This window comes from Periplaneta americana, chromosome 8, assembly GCF_040183065.1.
Source record: "Periplaneta americana isolate PAMFEO1 chromosome 8, P.americana_PAMFEO1_priV1, whole genome shotgun sequence".
In the NCBI taxonomy this organism is placed as follows: domain Eukaryota; kingdom Metazoa; phylum Arthropoda; class Insecta; order Blattodea; family Blattidae; genus Periplaneta; species Periplaneta americana.
In genome coordinates, this window is record NC_091124.1 from 111,881,336 (window position 1) to 111,909,152 (window position 27,817).

At 37.2% G+C, this 27,817-nt stretch overlaps 1 protein-coding gene across 7 annotated transcripts in view; it reads right to left on the bottom strand.

The window, feature by feature from the left end:
• Positions 1-27,817, bottom strand: part of LOC138704946 (protein transport protein Sec16A-like) — a 572,743-nt gene that overhangs the window by 275,428 nt on the left and 269,498 nt on the right. For all 7 annotated transcript variants that reach the window (XR_011333490.1, XR_011333489.1, XM_069833405.1 and 4 more), the window contains one exon: positions 3,448-3,665. Coding sequence is in view for 5 of the 7 variants with exons in the window: in XM_069833405.1 (XP_069689506.1) it covers positions 3,448-3,665 (218 nt within the window). In the remaining 2 variants the exon portion in view is untranslated. The remainder of the gene's footprint in view (positions 1-3,447; positions 3,666-27,817) is intronic.

The following is a 27,817-nucleotide window of genomic DNA, read 5'->3' on the forward strand; positions in this document are numbered from 1 at the left end:
AGTCACTGTCACTGCCATCATCAGCATCATCATCACAACCTTAAATGTGAAATGGTAACAGATGAAACAGAAATACCCTGAAATTCGTTATGTTTTAATTGCTAGAATTCAAACCTAGGTATCCAATATAAAAAGCCAATGCATTAAATGTTCAGTTAACAAAGCTGAGTTCGAATACTGTGAAAACAATAAAACTACAAACATAACTACAATAATGTTAGCAATTACTTTCCTAGTGTCCGCCAAAAATCTTAAATTTTTTCATCCTCCATGGTAGATTTAATTTACGAGGATAATCCCAGAAGTAGTGAACAGACTTATTTAAATGGAACACATTTTATATTTTTAATTTGTTTACATTAAGATCGTTCAAAATAGTCCTCTTTACGTGTTATGACTGCTTCCCAATGTTGTGGTAGTTGTTGCATGCTGTTTAGGTCACAGATATGATTTATTTTGGGGAAAAGGTCATAGTCAGGTGGACTCATGTCTGGATTGTAAGCTGAGTGAGGGAGTGTTTTCCACTTGTAATCTCTCACTGACTCGGTGATATGCAGTCTCGCATTATCATGGAGAAGCAATACATCAGACTCCAATAGCTGTACTCGGTTCTGGTTAATTTTTGGTCGTAATTTCTTCTCTACATAAAGAATATTATTTTTTTTTGGTCCTACAGAATACATCTGTTTTGGTAACAATTAATATTAGAGGAGAAAAATTCGTTCCGGCACCAGGGATCGAACCCAGGTCCTTGGTTCTATGTACCAAGCGCTCTCACCATTGAGCTACACCGAAGTCCAATCCATAGCACCGGATCGAACCCCTCTCCTCCAGTGTTTTTTCCTTTGTGGCCTGACTCCAAGTTCGGCATGTATGTTGACATTTCATATTAAGTAAATTGCCATTATACAAGGAGCGCACTCAGTTGAGTGACTTGGTGGCCGGGATTCCACAGTAATATGCACAGTAAGCTGTACAATAACATGCACTGTTGCTCGAAGAATCTACGTAAAGATTATTATTTTTTTGGTCCTACAGAATACATCTGTTATGGTAACAATTAATATTAGAGGAGAAAAATTCACTCTGGCACCGGGGATCGAACCCGGTTCCTTGGTTCTACATACCAAGTGCTCTCACCATTGAGCTATGCCGAAGTTCAATCCACAGCACCGGATCGAACCCCTCTCCTCCAATGTTTTTCGCTTCGTGGCTTGACTCCAAGTCAATTTAATATAAAATGTCAACATACATGCCCAACTTGGAATCTGGCCACAAAGGGAAAAACACTGGAGGAGAGGGGTTCGATCCAGTGCTGTGGATTGAACTTCGGCATAGCTCAATGGTGAGAGCGCTTGGCATGTAGAACAAAGGACCCAGGTTCGATCCCTGGTGCCAGAGCGAATTTTTCTTCTCTAATATTAATTGTAATTTCTTATGCCAAAACTTTGATAGTATTGTGCAATGACTGATGTACCAACAGGGACACGATCAGCAGCAACAATAACACTGTGATAACCATGTCATAATGACCATTTCCTTGACCTTTAACTGCTGCTGATGACATTTTGAGGAACGTGGTAAATACTAGTGTTTCCATTCAGCTGACTGTAACTTCAATTCAGGTTCAAAGTTACGAATCCAAGTCTCATCTATAGCAGCAATGCATCTTAAGAATGACTCTCCTTCTTGCTGAGAGCACGAGAGTAACAGACTTGCAATTTCTTTTCTTTCGTGCTTTCTGTCCATCAGACAGCTTATGGAGAACCCACTGAGAAGAGATCTTTCTCGTCTATAAATGCTTTGTTAAAATTTGATGTACTGATTATTTGGATATACCATATTCACAGGCTTTTTCTGACAAGTCATCCGTCTGTCTTCTTCCAAAACATTGACAACAATGACCTCTGCAGTGAAGTCCATAGATGATTTCAGTCTTCCAGAGTGTTGATTGTCTTAAGGTACACACACACACGTAGTGAATTGACAATGAACAAATGACGAAGCAAACCTTTGCTTCAATGTTGCTTCAACAAACTACGAGCAAGTGACAATTTCCTTCGACATCAAATGCGAACTTTCTTTGATGTACCAACAAGTGAAAGATTACTTACAAAGGCAAACCAAACGATCGGTTTGCCTTAGCTAGACTGTCCACATATTCTGAATTCAGTCAGCGAATGCGTTTGTTGTTTGTTCACTATATGTGTATGCTGCTTTATGTAACAATATAATCTTCATGGAAATGTCGAGACGATTGCAAAATAGTGGTACAGCCTAATGTTGATCCTACAGAATACATCTGTTATGGTAACAATTAATATTAGAGGAGAAGTTCAGTAGGTGTATGTACATGTAAAATTTCTATTTTAAAGAAGAATCTTTGATCTGAGGCAGTGACGTGACTCGACTGATTTTCTTCATCCACTTCAATTGCTTATACATAAGTTTATCCTCTGATTGAGGTTCTGGCTGATATGTACATCTATTATCAGGCAGTACATCTCACTTGACGATATGTGTCAGAGGAAGAATAATTGTTTATATGCATCTGAAGTCTGATTAGTGTAATATGTAGCTAGTCAGCGATGTATCCAATGGAGGGGGGAAGGAACTAGACACCCTACCCCATTATCTCCTGGCCTAGTTGCCTCATAAGTTGTGCCTTCTTGGTATCACTTGTGAGGTTCAGACCTGTATTCGGAGAGTTGACTAAACAATAACAACATATATAAGTTTTTAAGCATTTTAGCTAAACTTGCACAGTATCATTGGGAATAACTCAATATCAACACAATACATAACAAGCATGTATCTGCATGGAAATAGGAGCACATATGCAGTGTGTATTACTTCTGGGATCACCCTATGTAAGTTCTGAAAAACTTCAAATTCATGTTCAGTGAACTAAACTGTAACCTTTTTTTTTTTCCATTATTGAACATACCATAAAGCTAACTAACATTTCTTTTTCTTTCTTTTGACTATCTTACCAGCAATAATTTTGGAAAATGTAAAAATTTCCATGGTGGTATGAGCACAACAACTATACTTTTCGTCTTCATGTGTACAGGATCTTCAGGCGGGTGTGGGTCCAGAACTCTATTGCCATCTCGGATTCATATTCATGAGTTTTGGGGAATTACACACCTTTCCTACCTTTAGATACCAGAAGCCATTGCAACAGATTAACTGGCAGGAGTCATCTATATCTTGAAGTAAAATTTGTAAGCAATTGATACTGTGGTCATTTTTCAAGAATGTTATGATGACTGAATATCATAATGTTCTTTTATATGCCACAAACCTAATGTTACACGAAACCCTTAGTTTCGCTATACTCCTGAAGACAATATTACTTTTTACACTTTTTCGTCCAAAAACTTAAGAAAAAGAGTTGTATTATTTTACAACACACCTGTATTTGTGCTATCACCAACAACATACCTGAAATTCGGGGATATTAAAATCATTTGTTGCCAACTGCAATGAATAAATATATATTTCTGTCATTTGAATGGCTTCCGTTGTTGCAAATTCCATAAAAGACCTGTAATGTGATGATCCAAGTAATACTATCTTCGACGTCTTATTGCTGAATGTTCCAAATCCTACTTGAGCCACTAAATAGCAGAAGTGTGCACCATATAGACATCCTCTTGCACCTGAAAAGTAAAATGTTTATTCAAACTATGTCTAGTAAAGTCTGTGAGTGGAATTTGAAAGGCAACATCAATGTAGTCCAAGCCAACCACCCACAACTGAAACTTAAATGATAATCTTAGTTAAAAACTGGGATAGTTCAATAAAATATTCTAAAAAATATACATGGTTTAAATCATTCATCCAATCATCCCCATCTAGTGGGCAATGTGCAGAAGCTTGTAGTTCTTTCAGTCACCATGAAGGCATTGCCCTTGGTGCACCATAAAAGGCAAACTACCTAACACCATATAATGATGATAAATTAATCAATGGTTTAATGTCGATAGGAGAAATGGAAGTACCCCACGAAAACATACGACCACATAATGTCTTTGTCCATCACAAATTCCAGTTGGACCCTGTGAAAAGTTAAGGAAAATTGAAAAAACACACGCACATATACACGACACCTACATTCTCATTACATATTTTATGCACTTTGCCTCAACTCATTTCTTTCAAGTTGTCAATCATAGTTTCTTTAATTAGTATTATAAATTCAACATAAGTAATTTATTATGCATTTAAGATACAGTATTTTTCGTTTTGTGTATTGCATACAAAAAACATTCCTTATAATCCCAAAAGTGAGACATTTGATTATTTATAAATTGCACAGTTTAAGTACATACCATTCATTTTGCACAAATTCAAATTAAATAGTAATTCGTAAATTGTAACCACCTCTATTATTATTTTATATTAGCCATACCCATGTGGTTTGCTGCACTTCTTAGAAATAAATATAAAGTAATTACATAATTAAAATACGACATTTGGTTCAGGGACTGTGTTTGATAGAAGGATAAATCGCTTAATATGTTATTTAATTGAAATTGTATTTAAATAATTAAAATACGATCATTTTGGTCCAGAGAACACTCATTTGGTGCAACAATAATTCCTTTAACATGTTTCTTAATTATTATAATTGTTATTACATGCAAATAATTCAAACAGGATCATTTGGTTCAGAGAACATCCGTTTTTCGTGCAGGGATAATCTGTTTAATATTTTTCTAAATTAGTCTTGAATGCATCCTTTAATAAATCACGCCAAATAAATGTCAATACAGAGTTGATTGTGTGCGAAGATAATTCTTTTTATGTTGACCTCACTGTGCATCTTTTCTTTCTTTTATTTTTTTATTTTAGTAGGTTATGTCACGAGGCTTTAGTTATTTACTGTCTGAATGAGATGAAGGTGATAATGCCAGTGAAATGAGTCCGGGGTCCAGCACCGAAAGTTACCCAGCATTTGCTCATATTGGGTTGAGGGAAAACCCCGGAAAAAACCTCAACCAGGTAACTTGCCCCGACCAGAAATCGAACCCGGGCCACCTGGTTTCGCGGCCAGACGCACTGGCTGTTACTCCACAGGTGTGGATGCTTTTCTTTCTTTGTTAAATTTATTTACACATGTTTTAATATTTGTGCTCATGTCGCATATTTAGAATGAGTGGGTATACCAGTCGGTTGCTTTTACTCTTGTTGAGTTCCTGTTTCTATAGTGAGTTGTAGATGGCTTGTGTTCATGTAACTGATTACAGATTTTGATTAATGTTTATCGTATTGGTAATTGAGGCGGTGATGAATCATGGCTTGTAAATTTACAATCTGGCATTTGCCTTCATGACTAAGGGAAACCATGAAAAACCCCAGTCAAATTGGTCGGCCACAGAGTTTGAACCTGTGACCTCTCGAATGCGAGTCTCAAACTCTACCATCTGAGCCAACTCCCTCGGTTGTGCATCATTCTTTATGTAAATAAAAAAATTAAAATGAATATGGTACATAAATATTATTTTAAGAAACACAGGAAACGAGTATGGATAAATTATGAGCACAGGAACACCATTTTGTGATACTTTTTAAAATAACTCAGCTCCAATGAGCTCAACGGTAAAATATTAATTACACTAGGGATCAACTATTCTGCGGTAAAAAAGAAAGTTGGTTATTGGTATGGAAACCGATACCCTGAGTTCAAAAATAACTTCGTTTTTTATTTATCACATCTAGATTTGTCGCAATTTCATTTTTTCGATATGTATCGCCGCATAGTATTCACTATACGTTAAGCCGAGGTGCCCCCTTGCTGATGGCACTAAAAATCCACAACTAAATGTTTTTGTTCTAATATTTATCTGAGAATGATGTTTCATTATCCCATGCCCTATCACCCCATCCCCTTTCTCATTTTCCCGGGAAGTTATTTACAGAAAATTCTAACAATTACACAGTTCTTAAATCTTGTCGGTTGAGCAGTTGGCTTACTTCTGTGAACACGTGTTATAGGGGTATCCCTAGAATCGCAGTGCAAAAGCATGATTTAAAAAACTGAATATAGAAAGTACATTAGGATTGCGTAGGAGGCAGTGTGTACAAAATCCTCAAACGTTTTGCTATATTTGTGGGTGTTATATCGAAAAGTAGATTCATTTGTAAAGAAGCTATATTTTACGTACTTCAAAGTAAACGCTGACATGGATAAATCATTTCCACCTCATAGTGCGTGTAACAGTAGTGTAGAAGGATTGTGTTACTGGTATGCAGAAAAATGGAAAGCAAAGTCATTTGCTATAGCCTACCAATGGTATGGCGTGAGCAGAGGAATCACTATGATGACTGTTATTTTTGTATATCTAATGTTACTGGTTACAACAAGGAAAACAAGAAATCAATTAAGTATCCAAATCTTCAATCAGCTTTGAGACCTGTTCCTCATGGTCCCGACTTACCTGTACCTACACCACCAGAAAACTTGGGTGACAGTGAATCTGAAAGCAGTTACCTAATGCAGATACTAAGATGTCTTTTGATCCAGACGAATTTTACAATTCACCAAAAAAATTTACCCAACCCGAGCTGAATGATTTGGTAAGGAAATTAGGACTCACCATAAAGAAAAGTGAATTACTAGGCTCTTGACTGCATGAGAAGAATATGTTGGCACCTGGAGTTACATTTTCGTGGTACAGGAATCGTGAAAAACTTTTCTGGAAATACTATACACAGGAAGATAGGCTGGTATACTGTACAGATTTGAGAATTCTATTAAAACAGTTGGGAGAGGAGGTATATGAGCCCAAAAGTGGAGGCTTTTATTGATTCTTCGAAAAGAAGCCTTAAAGTAGTATTGTTTCATAACGGCAATAAATTAGCGTCCATACCACTTGCACATTCTACAGTTCTATCGGAATCATATGAAACATTAAGGTTGGTTCTTGAAAAAATTACATATCATGAACATGAGTGGCAAATATGCAGTGACCTGAAGTTTGTTGGTTTACTATTGGAACAACAGGTAGGATGCACAAACACATAACATTACGTCCATCTAGAATAATTACACTTTCAAATAGTGAAGAAATTACCCAAATTGGTTAAGTAGCTTCTGAGATTGCTTCATACAAACACACAAATATTCTCTGTATATTAATATTGATAAACATTTGTATTTATATATTCCCAAGGCTTCTAAACTTCTCATAGGTTGCATTATTATCGAGCTTGTCGGCGAGGGATTGATGGGGAAAGGAGAGTGATTCTGACATCACAAGATAGCTGAGCGCGCCAAAGCTCAAATGCTTCAAAGCAGTATCTCGTGTTTTTTTCTTGTTTATGTTGTTTTGAATGCATTATGCCAGGTCAAAGATGTGCTGTTGCGGTATGCAACAATTCTAACAATAAAAATAAAGAGTTGTCTTTCTTTACCAATCCTAAAGATTTAGGAATTAGAAAAAAATGGGTCATTGCGTGCAAAAGACAGGATAAATTCAATCTTGATACAATCAGAGTATGCTCTGTTCATTTTAAAGATGACGATTTTGTTCCTGATTTTCGAGCAGCATAAATGAAAATAAAGCCGAAACGACCGAGAATGTTAAAGGGTACAGGTAAGTTTAAATAAATCACATAGGCATATATAAGTAGCCTATGTTAATACCAGCTTTGTATAATTAGATTAGGTTCATCTATGTTAACCTACAAATTATTTTCTTTCTTTTGTAATCATGCTACTTATACTAACAGTTGCATACCAAAGGTTAACGACTGATACCAGTGATGTTTTTTCATTATAATTCCCATTATATTGATTTTATATTAACGATTTATGACATTTTGTCATTATGGCATAATCAGTGGGTTAATCATAATAGCCTCCAGTGACAATTCATTGTTGAGTTGTAATGATTATTGTAAATGAACGTGTTGTTGACATTTCATTACATGCCCCTTTTTCCAAACTTTAGAATGAGATATTAAAATCAATCACTGTTAGATTTCTTATAAACATACATTTAAAACAAAAACACCACCATCTTGGCCCTCTTTAAATTTTAGTACATTATTCTTTCTTTTGAAAGTTTAATCATGCCATCACCAGCATGGCTAAGTAGTATTCAATAATACTGAAAAATTCTACAATGAGTTTCATGGCGAGAACACGATTAAAAAGGGGCGGAATATTATAAAAAGAACCAAAGAATATGTGGCAATGTTCGTACATAACGTTCCAAGTGAAATTTTATTGTTGACTGTACAGTCAAAACTAGGTTCTTTATAGGACTCTAGTATGTGAACACAAGACTGGAAACTAGCAGACGAAAACGGACGGCAGACAGTGAGAGCAGATGACTTGTTAAGAAATACAGAAAAATAATGCAGTGACTAGTGTAAGTACAGCTTTTATACATACAGTATAAACACTTTCAACGTATTTATTTTATTCTATGATACGTACACACTTGGTTTATATTCCTTGTAATGTTTTTATTTGAGGTGATTATGTTTATAATGCACGCTTATCAATTTGAAAATAAAGGACCAATCAGCACGGACTCTTCGCGCGTCATCAGCCAACTAGCTATTTGATTGGCTAATGAAAAACGAGATAACCTATTGAGAGTATAGAAGCCTTGATATATTTCCACCATAGAATACAAATATATCCGTATAAAAATAGTGTTAAATGAATAATATTCTCTGTTTGTTGTGTGCAAGGCCACCTTAAATAGACGGAGTCATTTGTTTTCATTTCATTATAGCCTATTAGTCTAAGGTGGCACTGATAAAAAGTACTGTTATTTCAAAACTCGTGTACCTCGTTAAATATCAGTCCTATCAAAATTTTGTATAGAATAAAACTTATCGAAAATCATTTTTAAAGAAACTTTTGTTACGTAACATTTTTTTTATGAAAATCGACAATAAGCGAGATATTTCGATTTATTTAATTCAGGCCCCCTTACAACTCCTCTTTTAAATAAAGTATTTTGAATGCCTTACAGCCTAAAATCTAAGTTAGAACAAACTTAATTTATATTCCAATTTTCATAAAAATCAGTTCAGCTATTATCGCATGAAAAGGTAAACAAACAAACAAACAAACAAACAAACAAACACAAACACAAACACACACACACACTAAACTGATTCCAATCGTTAAACCCGGAAAAGAAACAAGTACAGATGTGACAAAATTTCGTCCAATAAGCCTTCTAAATACAGCTGGGAAAGTGCTTGAAAAGCTGCTAATAAATAGAATCATGCAGCATGTATACTCCAAAAATCTTCTAAACCACAATCAGTACGGCTTCACGCCATACAAAAGCACAGTGGATGCTTCGATGGCACTAAAGCAGTATACGGAACAAAGCTTATGTCAAAAAGAATACATTGTTATTGTGAGCTTAGATGTGAGAGGTGCATTCGATGCAGCTTGGTGGCTAAGCATCTTATATGCCTTGCGGGAATTTCAGTGTCCTAAGAATCTATATACTCTCTCAAAGAGCTACTTCAGCAACAGAAGTGCATCATTGTGTGTGAATAATATAAAGGTTGAGAGAAACATTACAAAGGGCTGTCCTCAAGGATCCTGTTGTGGTCCTGGATTTTGGAACATTCAGTATGATTCCGTACTTAATCTCCAATACTCCAGTCACAGAAAAGCTATCGCATTTGCAGATGACTTGCTCATAATAACAAAAGGTTCAAGCATGCTGGAAGCAGAAAACTTTGCCAATTCAGAGTTACAAAAGATCATACACTGGGCTAATAACAACAAAATAAGATTTAACGAGGAAAAGTCCAAAGTCATGCTGGTGACACGGAGGAGGCGCAGAGATAAAGCATCTATCAATATATTCCTCAACAACAAAGAATTGGAACAAGTTCAGACAATTAGATACCTCGGAATAACTCTGGATGAAAAATTCAATTTCACTGCACACATCCAGAATATAACAGACAGGTCCATGACTTTGATTAACGCCCTGTCCAAATCCGCAAAGCTAAACTGGGGATTAAACCACGGAGTACTAAGAACAATATATACAGGAGCGATTTTGCCCCTGTTGTCTTATGGAGCACCCGTATGGTTAGAGGCACTCAACATCACATCAAACAGGAAAAAAACTTGAAAGAGTACAAAGACTGATAAACATAAAGATTGCAAAAGCATTCCGAACAACGTCAACTGAAGCTCTTTGCATCCTGACTGGTCTCACTCCTATCACCATTAAGTTAGAAGAGATAGCTAGAAACTACAAGACGAAGAATGGACTATTAGGCAGTAACATTGAGAGACCTTTGGAACTCAGGGACTAGCCCCATCCGGCAGACTTTCCTGCCGTTCAAGATACAAAACCAAACGAAGATTACGCTTACGAAATCTACACTGATGGGAGTAAGTCCAGTGAAGGGGTAGGTTCAGCAGTAGCAGTATTTTTCGGCGACGATCTCGTACAACAATCTAAATTCAGACTTCATGGTGAATGCTCAAATAACCAGGCTGAACAGTTCGCAATCCTAAAAGCACTTCATATAGTTAATGATCTACAACTACAGCACAACACCCCTAAGACTGCATCATTGTATACAGACAGTAAGATCACCCTAGACTCCCTCCAAAACAGCAGGAACCACAATTCATTAATAGAAGAAATCAGAAAGGAATTGACTTCCTTAAGAGGAACAGGTTGGATCATAACCTTCAGCTGGGTTAAGGCGCATATAGGGATCTTCGGGAACGAGCTTGCCGATCGCCTTGCCAAGAAAGCCACAAGAGAAGACACACTCCACTACAGCAAGATCCCCATGAGTGGAGTAACAAAGACTTCACGAGAAGAAAGCCTTGCGAAGTGGGAAAATCAGTGGCAGCTAGCAAAAAACGGTGCGGAAACAAGAAGATATTTTCCACAAGTCTCGCAGAGACTAGCACTACACATACCTGTTTCAGCTGGACTGACAACCATGCTAACTGGTCATGGAAGAATCAACGCATACTACCACAGATTCCGCATCATACAAGACCCAACATGCAGCTGCAATAACGGTGAAGAAACAGTTGATCATATTTTACTCGAGTGCACGAAATACAACAAGCCCCAAAACAAACTGAAAATGATCATAAATTTCAAAGGAGGAAGGTGGCCACCGAACAAGACCGCTCTCATGGAAAAATTCTTGAAGGAATATTGTAAATTCATAAAAGAAGTAGATCTAGAAAGTAGACGACACGTATAGTATTAAGATAACGAAATGATGAAAACGTTAAGGTAAAAAAACTATAAAATTGGAATTTAAACCTATACAGAAAAAGAGTCACAAAATAGATTAAGAATAAGTAATAAATAACAATAAGACATTAGTTGAGGGATTATATTCAAACATATTAAATTTGCCAAAATAGAGTAAATAAAATATGATTGTATTAAGTTAATATAAATAATAATGAAGGATACAAGTCTCATAATAGAATATCAGAACACTTAATAACAATGTAACATATAAATATACACTATTCAAAATTATTTCTAAGTTTATAACATGATATATTCATTCTAGTCACAATAGCATAAATTACATTGCCCTATAAGTAATAAATTCTGTCGCATATATAATTGTAAGAACATTGTAATCCTGTAAGCAAAAACCAGACATGTAGTATTGCTTATGTAATGGAGCATGTTGTCCCAAAAAAAAAAAAAAAAAAAAAAAAAAAAAAAAAAAAAAAAAAAACATGCACACGCACACGCACAAGCACACGCACACGCGCACGCGCACACACACACACACACACACAAAATATACAAAAATTTAAAAAATGCGATTTTCGGTCTTAGGATAGTTGATTATACATGTTAACAAAGATTATTTTTCGAAAAGCGAAAATTACCAGAATAATTTTGGTTACAGATTTATTATTAGTATAGATTTTCGAAAATTCTATCACACATCCTACCCAAATCCCATTCTCACTTTCACGCAATTCAGCCTGTTTTCGCAAACGAGGGTTTGGGGACCAAGACATGACAGTATAACTACTACATTTTACACTGTTGGAGGGAAACCCATATGTTTGCAAGTCTACAAAAAGATACAGGCAGACAGATTTATCACATGATGACCCATGCAGGAAAAAGAAGGAAGGAAGGAAGGAAGGAAGGAAGGAAGAAAGAAAGAAAGAAAGAAAGAAAGAAAGAAAGAAAGAAAGAAAGAAAATATTAACTTTCCCATATACAATAAACAGCAGGGACTTGCCCATAAAGGAGTGGCAAAGGCTAATTGGGATTTCATGGTCTCTGATTGGAGTCAGAAACCTTGATAGAACTGATATTTAACAATTGCAGTGAATTTCGGTGAAGTCCAGAGGGTTTAATTAGTCAAATCCACTCTCCTCATCTCTACGCTGGGGACCCCTGGGATATTTTAAGATGAGAAAGTGGTGTGCAGAAAGCAACAGTAAGCTACAGCATTTATCTTTCTCAAGAAAAACTGCAAACATAACATGATGAAAGGAGGATAGCAATGTCAAAGGAAGCTTTTAATAGAAAAAGGAGCATCATCTGCAGACCTCTGGAAAAAGAACTAAGGAAAAGACGAGTGGAGTGGAGTGGAGTGGAGTGGAGTGGAGTGGAGTGGAGTGGAGTGGAGTGGAGTGTGGCAATGTATGGAGCACAATCATGGACATTATGATGAAGTGAAGAGAAGTGACTAGAAGCATCTAAAATGTGAATATTGAGAAGAATGGAGAGTGTAAAATGGACAGACAGAATAAGAAATGAAGCTGTGTTGGAAAGAGTGGGTGAAGAAAGAACGATGCCGAAACTGATCAGGAAGAGAAAAAGGAGTTGTCTGGTTCACTGGCTAAGAAGAAACTGCCTACTGAATGATGCAGTGAAGTTAGTTAGTTAGTGGGGTTTAAAAAGAGCACGTCAGCTACTATGACTATTTGCATCCTTTTCTGAAATTCTTCACATAACAAAAACGCAATACAGTAATCAGAATGCTAACAAGAACTAAACAGCATTGCCATGGTTAAAATTAGGTACAAAAATGCAGTATTCACAAGGTGATTTGTAAAGAATCATAAAAGTGAGCAGTTCTCAGACCCTAGGTAGTATTCGAAACGAACCAATAAAATAATAAAACTCAGGCCATAAGAGATAAATTGTATAGCACACTTCAAAACAATACAATTTTATAAAATATTCGGATGTGTGTGTGTGTGTGTATCCAATGCCTACCCACTTCACATGCGTGATTCGAGTTCCGCATATTGCGGATAGATGGCAGAACTGTGACTCATTTTCTAGTTGTACACCACTTCAGCAGGTCACACTGTACATGATGTGTATCTGTGGAGTGTTATGTCGTGTACTAGGGTGAGTGTATGTGTAAGTGTTTGCGTAAGTGTTCGCGTAAGTGTAGTGTCTGGAATGAGTGATGATGATGAAGATGAGGAAGGGAGAAGGGGAAACCTGGTGCCACCACATAGCCTACTCCTGTCGAATAGCACCAAGGGGGTCACCAGGCTTAACATCCCATCCAACCGACAAATCACTATCAACAGTGACATATACCTTCTCTTCATATGCACTGTGGAGAGATTTGGGATTTAACCCACGCATATTGGTGCACAATCTAGTGATTAGAAGTTGTGCACCGCCATCTCACCTAGTCCCAAGCTAGAAATTTTACATTAAAATTTCCCGAACCTGGGCCGGCTAGTCTGGACGCAGACACGCTACCACAGAGCTAACTCGGCAGATGTAAAAGGTCCGAAATGCCAAGGTTGTTAAAACACGTATGAAACAAAAAATGTAACCTTTGGATGTAAAGAGTCCAGAGGATAAGTAAAATGGATCAATAAAAAAACTAAATCACCCTGTCAAGTCCTGTATTCGATAAAAATCTCAGAACTGCATTTGTACAATTAAAATCATTTCCAAGAGCGTCATGTAGAATCAGCCGAATTCCATATTGTCGACAGATATGGTCATATTTTTTACAATGCAACAAAAAATGTTCCACTATAATGGGTAAGTGGAGAATGGCATATATCACATTCTGGCTGAGGCTCACCAAGTAGGAGATGCATGTGTCAGATGACAGTGGCCAATTCTCAACTGGGTAAATAAAACCTCTTCGTGTCATGATGCTCTTGTGGACGAATCCCAAACTCGAAAAATATTCTTTACACTTCGTAATTTGTTTCCCTCTTGTGCAGACCACTCCTCCTTCTCATTGCCAACATATTTTATATTTCAAGTAATTTTTAATGTCCTGCCACCTCTCTCGCCAATACACCAGAGAGCCATTCAATGCACCAGCCCTGGCTGCAGCATTCGCGGCCTCATTTCCTGGAATTCCTACATGACCAGAAATCCATACTACTCCAATCTCATAATCAGAGCTAAGGAGAGTGTGGAAGAGTTCCTGAGTTCTTAACACAAGCAGATCATCACAATTAAAAGACTGCAAGGACTGAATGGCACTTAAAAGAGTCAGAGCAGATAAGGAATCTGCCCTAGGATTGCGTAATTAAAAACCATAAAGGTCTGTAAAAAGCATAGAGTTCAGCAGTAAAAACACTAGTATATTGGTTCAGTCTATATTTAAATATCTCTACATTTGCAACGAAGGAACAACCAACGCAATCATTTATCTGGGATTCGTCAGTAAAAATTAATTAATAATTTGGAAAACATGATAAAAGTTCACTAAAATGAAGTCTATAAACAAAAGCTGGTGTAAAATTCATAAAACATCGGCTCAGACTTACATCAAACATGGGACATCACATAATCCAAGGTGGAGTGGTGGTATACTCCAGTGCGCGAACTGATGGTAAATGGATGTCGAACTCAGCAGTTCACGAAACCGCACACCTGCTGGACAAAGTCTCCATGGATTTTCACTGTATTGGCCGTAAAGAGCCGAATGGTGAATGGAGTCTTAAGAATTGTGTTCAGGCTGTGCGCGGAGCTTAACAGCATATAAGCACAAGACATTACGTCGCCAATACAGACATGGTTCTTCTGCTTCGCAATACAGGCTCTCTATCTGAATCATTCGGAAGACCATGTAGCGAGTCGTATCCCATGATGATGGATAGTGTCTAAGAGATGTAACTTCGATTTATTTGCTGAGCCATGTAGTGAGTCGTATCCCATGATGATGGATAGTGTCTAAGAGACGTAACTTCGATTTATTTGCTGAGCCATAAATAAAACAGCCATAATCCCGCTTTGATTGGATAAGAGCATGATAAAGACGTAAAAGCACTATGCAGTCAGCAAACCTCTGACAAAAGGCGTAAAATATTTAAGGACGTTTCACAACACCTTCTCAAATCACGTATATGCGCCTCCCACGTTAATTTATATTCAAAGATAAGGCCCAAAAATCTCGCAGTGTCTGTATATTGCAACTCCACTCCATTAAGACGCAGTTCAGAATGTAGATGAAGTCCACGATGGTTGAAGAAGTGGACACACTGCGTTTTTTGACTGGAGAATTTAAAGACATTGCGAACAGCCCATTCTGATAGCACGTTGATGACCAGTTGCAACTATCAACCGATATGGAAGATATCGGGAGCTGTAATATAAACTGAAGTTATCAATGTACAACATCAAAGACACTCAGTCACCCACACAGTGGGGAATTCCATTGATCGCAATGCAGAAAAGAAGAGCGCTTTATACAGACCCCTGCAAAACGCCGTTTTCTTGAAGATGTTCGTTAGAAAGTGTGGTGCCTACTCGAACTCGGAAATACCGCTCTGCAATGAATTTGCAACAAACGTTGGGAGACTACCACGAAGTCCCCAATCATGCAGAGTTTGCAGAATTCCATAACATCATGTAGTATCATAAGCCTTTTCTAGATCAAAAAAGACAGCCACAAGATGGTCCTTCTTGAGGAAAGCATCTCTAATGGTGGTCTCCAGCCGAACAAGATGGTCTGCGGCTGATCTGTACTTACGATAACCACACTGAATATTAGATAATTGGTTTTCCAATTCGAGTACTCACTCAGGCGTTCACTTATCATGTTTTCCATAACCTTACATATGCAATTGATGAAACAAATTGGCCTATAGCTCCCAGGTAAAGAAGGATCCTTTTCCGGTTTCTGGACTTGGATTTAAATGGCAGAACGCCAAGAAGATGGAAATATCCCCTTAATTCAGATACTATTGTACATTCTCAGCAGGAAGAATTTGCCAGCTGGTGGGAGATGACGAAACATGCGGTTATTGATGTTGTCAGGGCCAGGGGAGGTGTCAGGGGATGTGTCTTGGGCAGCATCCAGCTCCTCGGATGTGAACGGTGCATTGTAGTGTTCAGTGTTATCAGATTTAAAATTTAGGTTTCGTTTTTCTGCAGTGCCTTTGATTTTTAGAAATTCTGGGTCTAATTCCTTGAGGTGCTTATCTGTGCAAAAGTGGTAGCAAATATTTCAGCAATTTCTATGGCAGTGATGGTCGTTACACAATTGTTCAGAAGGCTCGAAATTACAGAACTATGTTTCCCCATTATTCGACGAACTTTGTCCCATATGATGTGACCTGGGACGTTCTTTTTCAATGAAGTGACATAGTTTGCCCAGGACGTCTTTTTAGCTTTGCAAACAGTGCAACGAGCTTTGGCTCGAAGATATTTAAACTGGACAAAATCTTCTCTAATGGCACTCTAATTGGTGTAAGGCAAGTTTGCGGTCTCGGACTGCATCTCTGAAGGCATCTGTCCACCAAGGAACAAAGAAGCATTTTGGTCTGCAGGACGACTGGAGGATCGATAACTCTGCCGATTGAATCACCACATTTGAAAAGTGATTTACTAGAGTCCACACTTTCATGTCCGTTATCATCGAATGAAATGGAGTCCGAAAATCCGACCCAGTCCGTCTTTTTAAGAACCCAGTCTGGAGAGCGAGATTCCGCAAGACGTAAAGCGGACATACACATTCGGATGGGGTAGTGGTCACTACCATGTAGGTCGTGATTCAGAGACCATTAGAAATGCGTGGAAAAACTGGGCTACAAATGGAGATATCTATAATGAAGTACCGTAAGCAAGGGATAAGTGTGTTGCTTCCCCTGAATTCAGGGTAATGAGATTCAGATGGGTACATAACTCTGCTATTTTAATTCCTGTCATCATCGGAATTTGAGCCCCAGGTGTAGTGGGATGCATTGAAATCCCCACTAATAAATTTGGAGCACGTACCTGTGGCAGGATATCTTCAATGTCATCCATAGTGAAAGGTGTATCTGGGGGCATGTACATACAGACTATTGAAAACTAAATGCTAGAAAGAGTTATTGTTGCGGTTATGCATTGATGAGGAGTGGTAATATTGATAACAGAGGAAAAGATACTTTGGCGGAGTAGGAGGGCACAACCTCCATTGGCATGAATACCGGCAAGGTGATGGTATCGGTGAATGTAATATCCTAAGATACTCAGGGAATTTTGAGGCAGGAGGTGTGTCTCCTGAAGACATAAAATAGCGGGGTTCTCATGATAGATCAATTGTTGTAGTTCTGTATATCTGCTGCGTACACTGTTCACATTCCACTGTACAATATCAGTCATCACGAGGAGCTAAATCATGGTGGTGGTTTCACAGGGGATCTTCCCTTCTTATCTTTTCGATGATTTGGTGCCTTTGACTGTGACTGCTTAGCCCTCGACCGTGGAGACTCACTTGCTGATCATCGCACACCTGATCATGATCTTGATCGAGGATGGGATCGAGAGTGTGATCTCGACCCGCCACCCGAACAAGCAGTGCGACGTCGTGGTGATCTACCAGGCCTTGAATCTTCAACGTAAGGCCTGATATCAAGCCCACATGTGTTGTCTGACTCAGCAGTCTGAGTGGCAGCATCCAGATACGTCTGGGTAGCAATCTCAATTCGCTTCCCTGATATATTTCTAAGAGGTGGTGATTGTGTGGAAGCATCAATTCCCTCGGTTGCTTTTTGCAATACTGAGGCATAGGACTTAATGTTTTCTCGGACTCAGAGCTCTTGAATATCCTTCTCACCATATATTTCGGGCAAATTTTAGAATTAGCAGCATGATCCCCAGAACAATTCACACAGTGCTCGGCGTCCGCACATGGGGAATCCATCCTTTTGCGCTTAAAGGAAGGCTGCAGCCAGGTAGAATTGGCAGCGCAGCAGCCAAGGCCTTCTCTTCCGCCCTCTCAGTTCGACAGGCCCTTTAAACTCCTTATTCCAGTTACATCATTCGGAAACAGTAGGAATTCTAGCAGTGTCAAGACAGGAGGTAGCAGCTGATCTCAAAGTTTATATTTTAATTTAATTGTGTATTATGCCTGAAAAGTGTCGTTCCAGGCTGTAATAGTAATTACCGGTATAGTAGTTCTATCAAGACAGAGGAATACATCCGCAGCTTTCTTATACCAAAGGAACCAACTCGGAGAAATGAATGGATTTGTGCTATTTCTCGATCTGATGCGACACCATCTGCCAATGCTGTTGTTTGTATAAAACATTTTCATACAAACAATTTTCGCTTTGTGGAAAAGTATAAGGACAAGGATGGCAATACTTGAGCAAATCCAGCTTCAAAAAGCGTAAAAATCCCGACGAAAGAAGAGATGAAGCAGAAAAAAGAAGAAAAGAAAAAGAAGAAGCAGAAATATTACGTCTTGAAGTGGAAAATAGCATAGAAGATTTCAAATCATTATGTGAAAACGTGAGTGACAAATTCAAACTTTCTGATTGAAATATTTTCAAAAATAATAATTGTTGTATCTTGTACAAATTGGACGTAGTTTCTATACCCCGAATTAATTGTAGCATATGTGTACATAATGATTTGGTTGTTGAAGTCCATATAAAGGGTGTATAATTCCCCATACCTTCCTCTCTGTATTGAGAAAAGGAATACTTAAAGAGTGGTCACAAATTAAAGCATTGGTGGAGTATTGTGAAGAACACAGTTTAGAAAATAGTGAGAAACATTTACTGATATCTCAGATAACCGACTGTTTACAGAAGCTAAAAACCGAAATTGATTACAATGACAATGACAACAGTATTTACTTACAAATGGCTTTTAAGGAACCCACAGGTTCATTGCCGCCCTCACATACTGTAAGCCCACCATCGGTCACTATCCTGAGCAAGATTAATCCAGTCTCTATCATCATATCCCACCTCCCTCAAATTCAGTTTAATATTATCCTACCATCTATGTCTCGGCCTCCCCAAAGGTCTTTTTCCCTCCGGTCTTCCAACTAACACTCTATATGCATTTCTGGATTCGCTCATATGTGCTACATACCCTACTACCCTACCCATCTCAAACGTCTGGATTTAATGTTCAGGTGAAGAATACAATGCGTCCAGTTCTATGTTGTGTAACTTTCTCCATTCTCTTGTAACTTCATCCCTCTCAGAACCAAATATTTTCCTAAGAATATTATTCTCAAAAACCCTTAACCTCTGTTCCTCTCTCAAAGTGAGAGTCCAAGTTTCACAACCATACAGAACAACCAGTAATATAACTGTTTTATAAATTTTAACTTTCAGATTTTTTGACAGCAGACTAGATGATAAAAGCTTCTCAAGCAAATAATACGGGCATTTTCCATATTTATTCTGTGTTTAATTTCCTCCCGAGTGTCATTTATATTTGGAAAAATTCAAATATCTTGGAGTGACAATAACAACAGTATCCTGACTAAATTAAATATCCTGCAGGACCAGTTTTCTTTGCTGTTTAAGTCTGTTCCACATTATAGTGTTCAATGTATTTTAAATGCATTTTTAATTTACATGCAGTCAGTAAAATGCTACAATGCTCTAAGGGTAAACGACATAATGACACTTCCACATCCTAGATTTCTACAAAAATTACCCACTTCATTCTCCATTTCCCCAACAACAGATCTAGAAAATAGCAATTTCCTTGCACGTATGTGCGAAAAGCTTTCAGATAGAGACGAAATTCTAAGTTTGCAAATTGATGAAATTCACATAAAACAAAGTTCGGATTTAAAAAATGACAACTTATTTGGCACTGCAGAGAACAAGGTACAAGATATGGGAAAAACAATAGTACCATTTTTAATTAGTTCAGCTTTTGGTCATTTAAAAGAAATTGTGAAACTTGTAGCTGTAAAACAACTTAAAGGTGATGAATTAACAGACTTGACAAAGAATGTAATGACACGTGTATTTAATGCTGGTTTGCATTATACTGACAATAACAGAGTTAATAGAGTAATGTTACCAATTGGCTAAAAATTCAGAGTCTAAGTACTATTTTACCTTCCGTAACAATCCTTGGAAAATTTACGTTTTTTACGACAGTGTACATATTTTTAAAAATATAAGAACAATTGGCTAAATATAAAAGATTCAGAAAAAACTTTTCATGTTCCTTTTTGGCCGGCATTGCCGAATATATGATAATTGATGTTGAGATTTCGAAAGATTTTGTTGTTTTCTAATGCCAGGCATTTGACAATAAAGTCATTTGACCTCTTGCACTCCAATATTTTTCAAAGATATTATCATGGCCAGCCACTGAAGCACAGATTTTGAGATGTTCCGAATCCATTTCTTGGTTTGAGTTGCACAATGGGCAGTTAGGGGACTGATATATTCCAATTCTATACAGGTGTTTGGCCAAACAATCATGGCCTGTTGCCAATCTAAATGCAGCTACACACGATTTTCGTGGTAAATCGGGAATTAACTGTGGATTATGATGCAAAGAGTTCCATTTTTTCCCTTGCGATTGTGTTATCAAATTTTGTTTGTTGAAGTCTAAGTATGTAGATTTAATCAATCTTTTCACAGAGTAATACGTAGATGCAGTAGCAGTGCAGCCCTTCTTTGCTAAAGCATCTGCATTCTCGTTTCCCAGGATTCCATAATGGGATGGTATCCATTGGAATACAATTCTTTTATTGAGTGATATTAATTGACAAAGCATTTTAGTTATTTCTGCTGTTTGAGATGAAGGTGTGCATTTAGAGACTATTGATAGAATAGCTGCTTTGGAGTCTGACAATATAACTGCATTCTTAAATTTATTGATGTGGCACAGAAGATTCCTGAGACTTTCACTTATTGCAATGATTTCTTCATCAAAACTTTTTGTTCCATATCCAAGAGATCTATAAAGTGAGAAGAGACAGCACGTAACACCTGCACCGGCACCTTGTTCTCTGGAGATCAAGGATCCATCATATAAATGAAGACAGTTTCGTGGAGAGTACCTAATATTAATTGTCTCTAAAGACAATTGTTTCATTATTTCAGTGTTTACTTCTGATTGCAGTATTTCTTCTGTTAAATTTAGATTATATTCTATATTTAATAGAGTTAAAGGGTTTGGTTTAATTTATAAGTTTTTCTTTCAAATTTGGGATATTGATTTTCTGTTTTAATTCTTGTACCACGCATATGAAAATTTTTTGAGTTTTCAATCTACAGAAAGGACTGTATGAATGCCAATTGTTTCCTGGTAATCTGATAAGTTTTTCATATTAAATCAGTGCTTTTTTTTCTATTGTCATTTTGATGCTGTTAATATTAGTGAGGAATCTCATAAAATCTATTGGAGTTGTTTTGATTCCACCAGTAATGAGTCTGAGAGCTTGGTTTTGAACATATTCTATTTCGTTTATGAAAGGTGAAGTAATTAAAATTTCTCCGCAGTATGTCAGCACTGGCTGTATAAACATTTTCTATGTAGTGTTCAAAGTATTCCTAGAGCATCCCCAGTTCTTTCCTTCTAGTCTTTTCAGAAGGGAGAATCTTTTACGAGCTTCTTTAGAAATGTATTTCAAATGGTTGTTCCATGTTAACTTACTATCGAAAATAACTCCAAGATATTTGGATTCATAAGTCCTAGGAAGGTGTTGGCCATTGTATTGGATATTGAATTCTCTTTCTTTTTTACCAAGTGAGAATATTTGGTAGTTACTTTTGCTTAAATTGAGTGTCATCAAATTTGATGTATTCCATTCATGTAGTTGATTTAGATATTTAAGAGCAGAATTTTGAATTTTGTCTCTATGTCTGTAAGATCCGGAAGTCCACAAAACTATATCATCTGCAAATAGTGCTGTTTTCATGTTTGATTCCTCTAATAGGGAGGGTAAGTCATTTATATAAATATTGAATAAAGGTGTGCTGAGGACAGGGCCCTGAGGTAGACCTCGATATGTTTGTCTGTAACTAGAAAGTGAGTTATTGAATTTAGTGGCAATGAATCTTTGACTAAGGAATTCTGTTCTAATATCCATCTGAACATATTGCTGGAGATACCTAATTTCTGGAGTTTTAGTAATAATTTATTTCTCCAAACAGAGTCATATGCTAACTGAAAGTCAATAAATATTGCCAAGGTATCCTCTTTCTTGTTAAAACTGTCTTTTATTTCTTGGCCGAGGCGTATGACTTGTTCATTGGTAGAGTGTAGTTGTCGAAAGCCGGCTTGTCTTGGTGATAAAAGATTTTGGGATTCTAAATACCAAGTTAATCTGTTGGAGATCATGGACTCCATGGTTTTTGCTACCATGGTTAATAGTGCTATTGGTCAATAACTATTAACATCATGAGCAGGTTTCCCTTTTTTTGTGAATTGGTACGATGAATGCTTTTTTCCAAGCTGCAGGAATTGAGGTGTTCCATGATAAATTGAAAATGGATAGAAGTACAGACTTGGCTTTTCCCTCCAGATGTTTAAAAAATTCGGAATGAATGTTGTCGGGGCCAGGAGGTTTCTTAGTTTTTAAATTTTGTATAGCTATAGATTTAGAAAGAGGGTTCTGTATGCGAAGCAAAATTTTCTGATTTGCGAGAATTGCAAAGGAGAGAGACGGACATGTTAGTGAAAACAGTCCACGAATTAAGTCATACCCTCAATCCAAAGACTTTTGAGAGGCAAAAAGTAAATTTAGTGGTAAATGTGTTCAATGAATATACTGTCACTGCTTTGCACAAGAATAACTACTTAATCACAACATATTTTATCAGGGTTAAATTAACATGGTGGTCAATTGTAAATGTAAAGAGTGCTGTTGTGCATATTTTTAAGTGCAACCCTTTGAAAGAGTCATTTAATAGTGTTGGTGATTCAAGACTGAAGTTCTTGGAATGTTTTATGCTGTGGTTTTATGCAAGAAATTAGTAGTAATAATCCTCTTCAGGGATGTTTGACCAAAGATACCTATAACGCCCTCTATAATTGCACTTATGTTTTAAAAGAAATTATTAGCTACTCGTTAGCAAATTTTAATGTAAAGTATGTTTTGACAGGAAAGTTTCAAACAGATAATCTGGAACATCAATTTAGTCAATACAGACAATTGAGTGGTAATAATTACAATGTCACTGTTACACAAGTATTGGAGTCTGAAAAAAAAAAAAAGGGGGTCAAAAGTGTTCTAGGTTTACATTCTGCCAGATATGATAAAATTTCTTTTTCTGGTAACATAGTGGAAAAACAAACTGAATTAATGTGTGGGAAACCTGATAATATCGATGAGTTTAAAGAGCTTTTAAATGCGAATTATGTCGATAATTTAAAAATGAATGATTCAGCTTTTCTTTACATTTGTTGTTATGTAACTTTCACATTATATTTTAATTTGAATTGCGATGTATGTGAGAAATTATGTAAAAGCATACATAAATGCACTAACACATATATTCAATGTATTTAGAGGTCGGCTTTCAGGCCCCTCTGATTTTATCTTGTGTGCAGGTAAACATATTGTGGTAATTTTCCAAGCATCAATTGAAGCCAAGTTTAGAAGTAATTTCTTGTTACCAAAGAACCAGAGAAGTATTGTACATAATTTATCTAAGAAGGCATTATCTGCAGATGAAGGTCTCTGTAACATTGTTAATGATGTGTGTGTATGTGGAAGTGAGAACAATTATATTGTAGATAAAATGATTGGCAATTCTAGTAATATTTTGTTAAACAATTACAGCAAGAAAAGAAATGAACAGCTTGCTGTGAGCAACTACACACATAAACTTGACACATTAAGAAAATAAAATGCTGCTTCTGTTTTGTTTTAATTACATTTGGTTCGTACTTCTACATTTATTCCCAATCTTTCACTTCAAATATTCTGTTGTCCATGAGACCCATGACCATACACAATAAGAAGTGACCATTTAAAAGGAGAACAAACAAGTTAATCAACCCTAGTCTGCCAGACACCGGCCTTGGAGGAGGAGTGAGTACACTGTTGCCAGCCCGTACACCTCAGCCTTCCTAAAGAGAGCTATGGTTCGGCACATACGAATTGGAACACGCTCATACCCGACAAATATGTATTCAGGTAAGACAGGCTTTACAAAGGTCAAAAAGACTGTGCTCAGGGGAACAGTCCGTCTGTCCCGCTTATACAATAAATGGTAAGCCTTGGACATGGACTGCCCTGCCAGTTCTAGTTGGATCTCTTCATCTGACATATCGTCTAGAGAATCCGTATACACCACTCCCCACGTGGTGTTCAGCAAGGTATGCCATTCGATTTTAATAGGGTAAGACCCTACCAACTTCGCTTTCAACAGCGTCTCACTCTGTTTTGGAGATATAGTCTCGACGAAGAGACTACCGTTGCGTAGTCGAGTTGCATTTTTTACCTTCCCAATGAGTCCGTTGAGTGCATGTCTCACGTAAAATGGACAGATATTCTTCATAGTTTTTTTCTGTTCCATCCAAGGTGATACTAATACACTTTGGAGGCGGCACTTTAACTGTTACTTTCTCAGGGTCCAAGTCCATTGCAGTATTAGTCATATAACCACTAGCCGTACTGTCTTTTGCTAACTTTCGTTGTTTTTGTTAAGGAGAAGGAGCACGAAGACATATTGAATTGACCTCCCCCCCCCCTACGGAACCGTCGGCGTCAACCTGCCACTGGGGGGCGTAAGAAAAAGACACCTAAAAATTCTTTGCAGTCTGTGCCGGCTATGGGTAACTCCCCCCACAGCTCGATCCTAAGCAACCCACCTCACGCAAGTTACCCTTCAAACTGGGCATTACATACCTAACTGCAAGTCCTACATCAGAGGTGAGCCGCAATTTTATGCCCCTATCACGGGAATAACCGTCCGTGGCTCTCCACTCTACACTGAACACAACTGCTGAACTACCTGGCTAACTCCGACCTCGCCCACCAAAGCCGGAATAATCCGAGACTGCACAGCTTCAGGGGACTTGTGGTTGAGTACACTGCAGCACTCATTAGTCAGCAGTAACACATTGGAGCGATATATCCATCCCGGGTGAGCTCAATCGGTCACCGGGGCGTCTAAATCGCCCTGGGTCCTCAATGGGGCTCTACGTGAATGTACTTGACCTCTGGTCCGGGCTCGGCACCTAAACTTGCATATAGGGGCAGTGAGAAGGGACCACTATTGCTTCGTTGCTGGGCGCCCTGTCGGGCCACACAATTCGGAAGTCGCGCTCGAAACTGTGGAACAGGACCATGGAGATAGGAAAGATCCCCGTTGGTGAAATGGGAGTTATAAACCTACGAAACTTAATCTAAGAATGAATATAACTAACTAGAAGGGGAAGAAAACTGAAGCCTCACCAGGCATTCTTAAGGAATCCCATCTTAGAGCCAGATGTGGCAAAACTAACAGCAGGGATTGAAAGAAGAAAATGGCTGTGATGATGTGGTGGACATTCCGCATACAATGGGAGCCGGCAGAGAGAAAAATAGGGATGAAAAAGAAGAGAGAACGCAAAGAGCTGGGTGGTGATAATACGATAAATGTACAGAAAGGAATGCGCAAGTGCCACCATTGCACCCCCTGGGCACCAACTTGGAGGAATCTACCTCAACAGTGATGCAGTGGAAGGAATGGTGAAAAGGAGAAGAGTTCGGTGAAGCAGAAGAAATCAGGTGATGGACGACATTAAGATATATGGATCATATGCAGAGACTAAGAGGAAGGCAGAAAAATAGAAAAGATTGGAGAATGCTGGGTTTGCAGTGAAAGACCTGCCCTTGGGCAGAAAACAATGAATGAATGCCAATAAAGAAGACCTGTTTGATCATATTTTATCCAAAAAGAAAATCTTATTAGTTGCATTACCAGAAACTAAACTAAGAGAATTTCAAGGTACCAAAAAAAAAAACAGGCTACAGAATTATATTTACAGTCTTATTCAGGAGTGAAACAAGAAATGCAAACAAAATCAGGAATCATGATTCATGAAAGATTTAAAACTGCAATTATAGACTAAAATTGTTGGAATCAGAGAATCATACACTTACGTTTGAAAATATCCAGAGGCTATGTGATTAGAGATTGGGGTTTATGTACTACAGAAGCTACAATAAATTTTGAATAAAGAAAATAGGAATGATTTTATCATGTTAATGGGAATTTTTACACGAACTGGAAATATCAAGACAGAACAAAACATTGGCATATTTGGTAAACAAACTCGTAATGGAAGTGGTACCTGTTTAATATATTTTGCATTGCATAACCAACTTAAAGTTATGAACACCTTTTTCAATCACAAATTGACTTGGGTAGCAAGAGGATCAGAATCTATTACTGAACATCTAAAATGTTATTTATACTAGGTAATAATAAATCTGTAACCGAATTGTTACTGGTAATTTTCGCTTTTCCAAAAATAATTGGTGTTAACATGTATAATTAATCATCCTGAAACCAAAATTCACTTTTTTTTTTTAATTTTTGTTTTTATGTCTGTCTGTCTGTCTGGATGTTTTTTACCTTTTCACGTGATAATGGCTGAACCAATTTATATGAAAATTGCAATATAAATTAAGTTCGTTCTAACTTACATTTTAGGCTATATGGCATTTAATACATTATTTAAAGGGGGGGAGGTTTATAAGGAAAAATGTTACATAACAAATGTTTCTTTGAAAATTATTCCCGATAAGTTTTATTCTATGCAAAATTTTGATAGGATTGATATTTAATGAAATAAATAAGTTTCAGAATAACAATGCTTTATGGGTGAATATTCTGAAATGAGTAAATGTATGTCCCAGCTGATTTAAGGAGTTTCTTGAAAATGTTAACCGATTACTTTTGCGTTTAATTAACTAACTCTCACATGTTTTAGTTGGAAACAAAGCATAAAAGGATTAATTTTAAAATTTGTAATTAAAAAATAACATCCAAACGTCAAAATGTAACTACGGTCCCTGTCCCCAACTACATTTTACTCTGTTTGACTAAAATTTTCTAGGAATGTTTCGATTTGATTTTATTTCCTTGGCCAAAATTATACAAATAAATAGTTAAAATATTTATGAAAGACAGGAATTGTTGTTTGTTTAATTCTGAAAGGACACAATTTTAACGTAAAGTTTGTCCCCAAAAATTTCGTAATGCCAGTCCCTCGAAATAAAAGAGCTACACAAAAGACAATTTTGCTTCATGTGGTAAATTTTAACGGTTGGTAGTGATGAGAGGTCAACATGGCGCCAGTTGAAAAACTTTTCGTCCATTGTCGTAATTTATTTTATTGAAAAATACAAAAATCATCACTGATGACTGAATGTTATGTTTTCTATTGGTAACACCGGTCTCAGGTGGCATTAAATACAGTTTGTATATACTAAACTTTCTTAGTATATGCAAAACATTACAATGTTTGTCGACTAAAAAATCTAACCTCCATGATATTTTTAACCATTTATTTTGCCAGAACTATTGTGGAAATTATACTAATTTGTAACAATGGTCCCTGTAACGTCGGTCCCTTTATTTTGGGACCGTTGTTTCTTCTTGTGGGAGGGACCG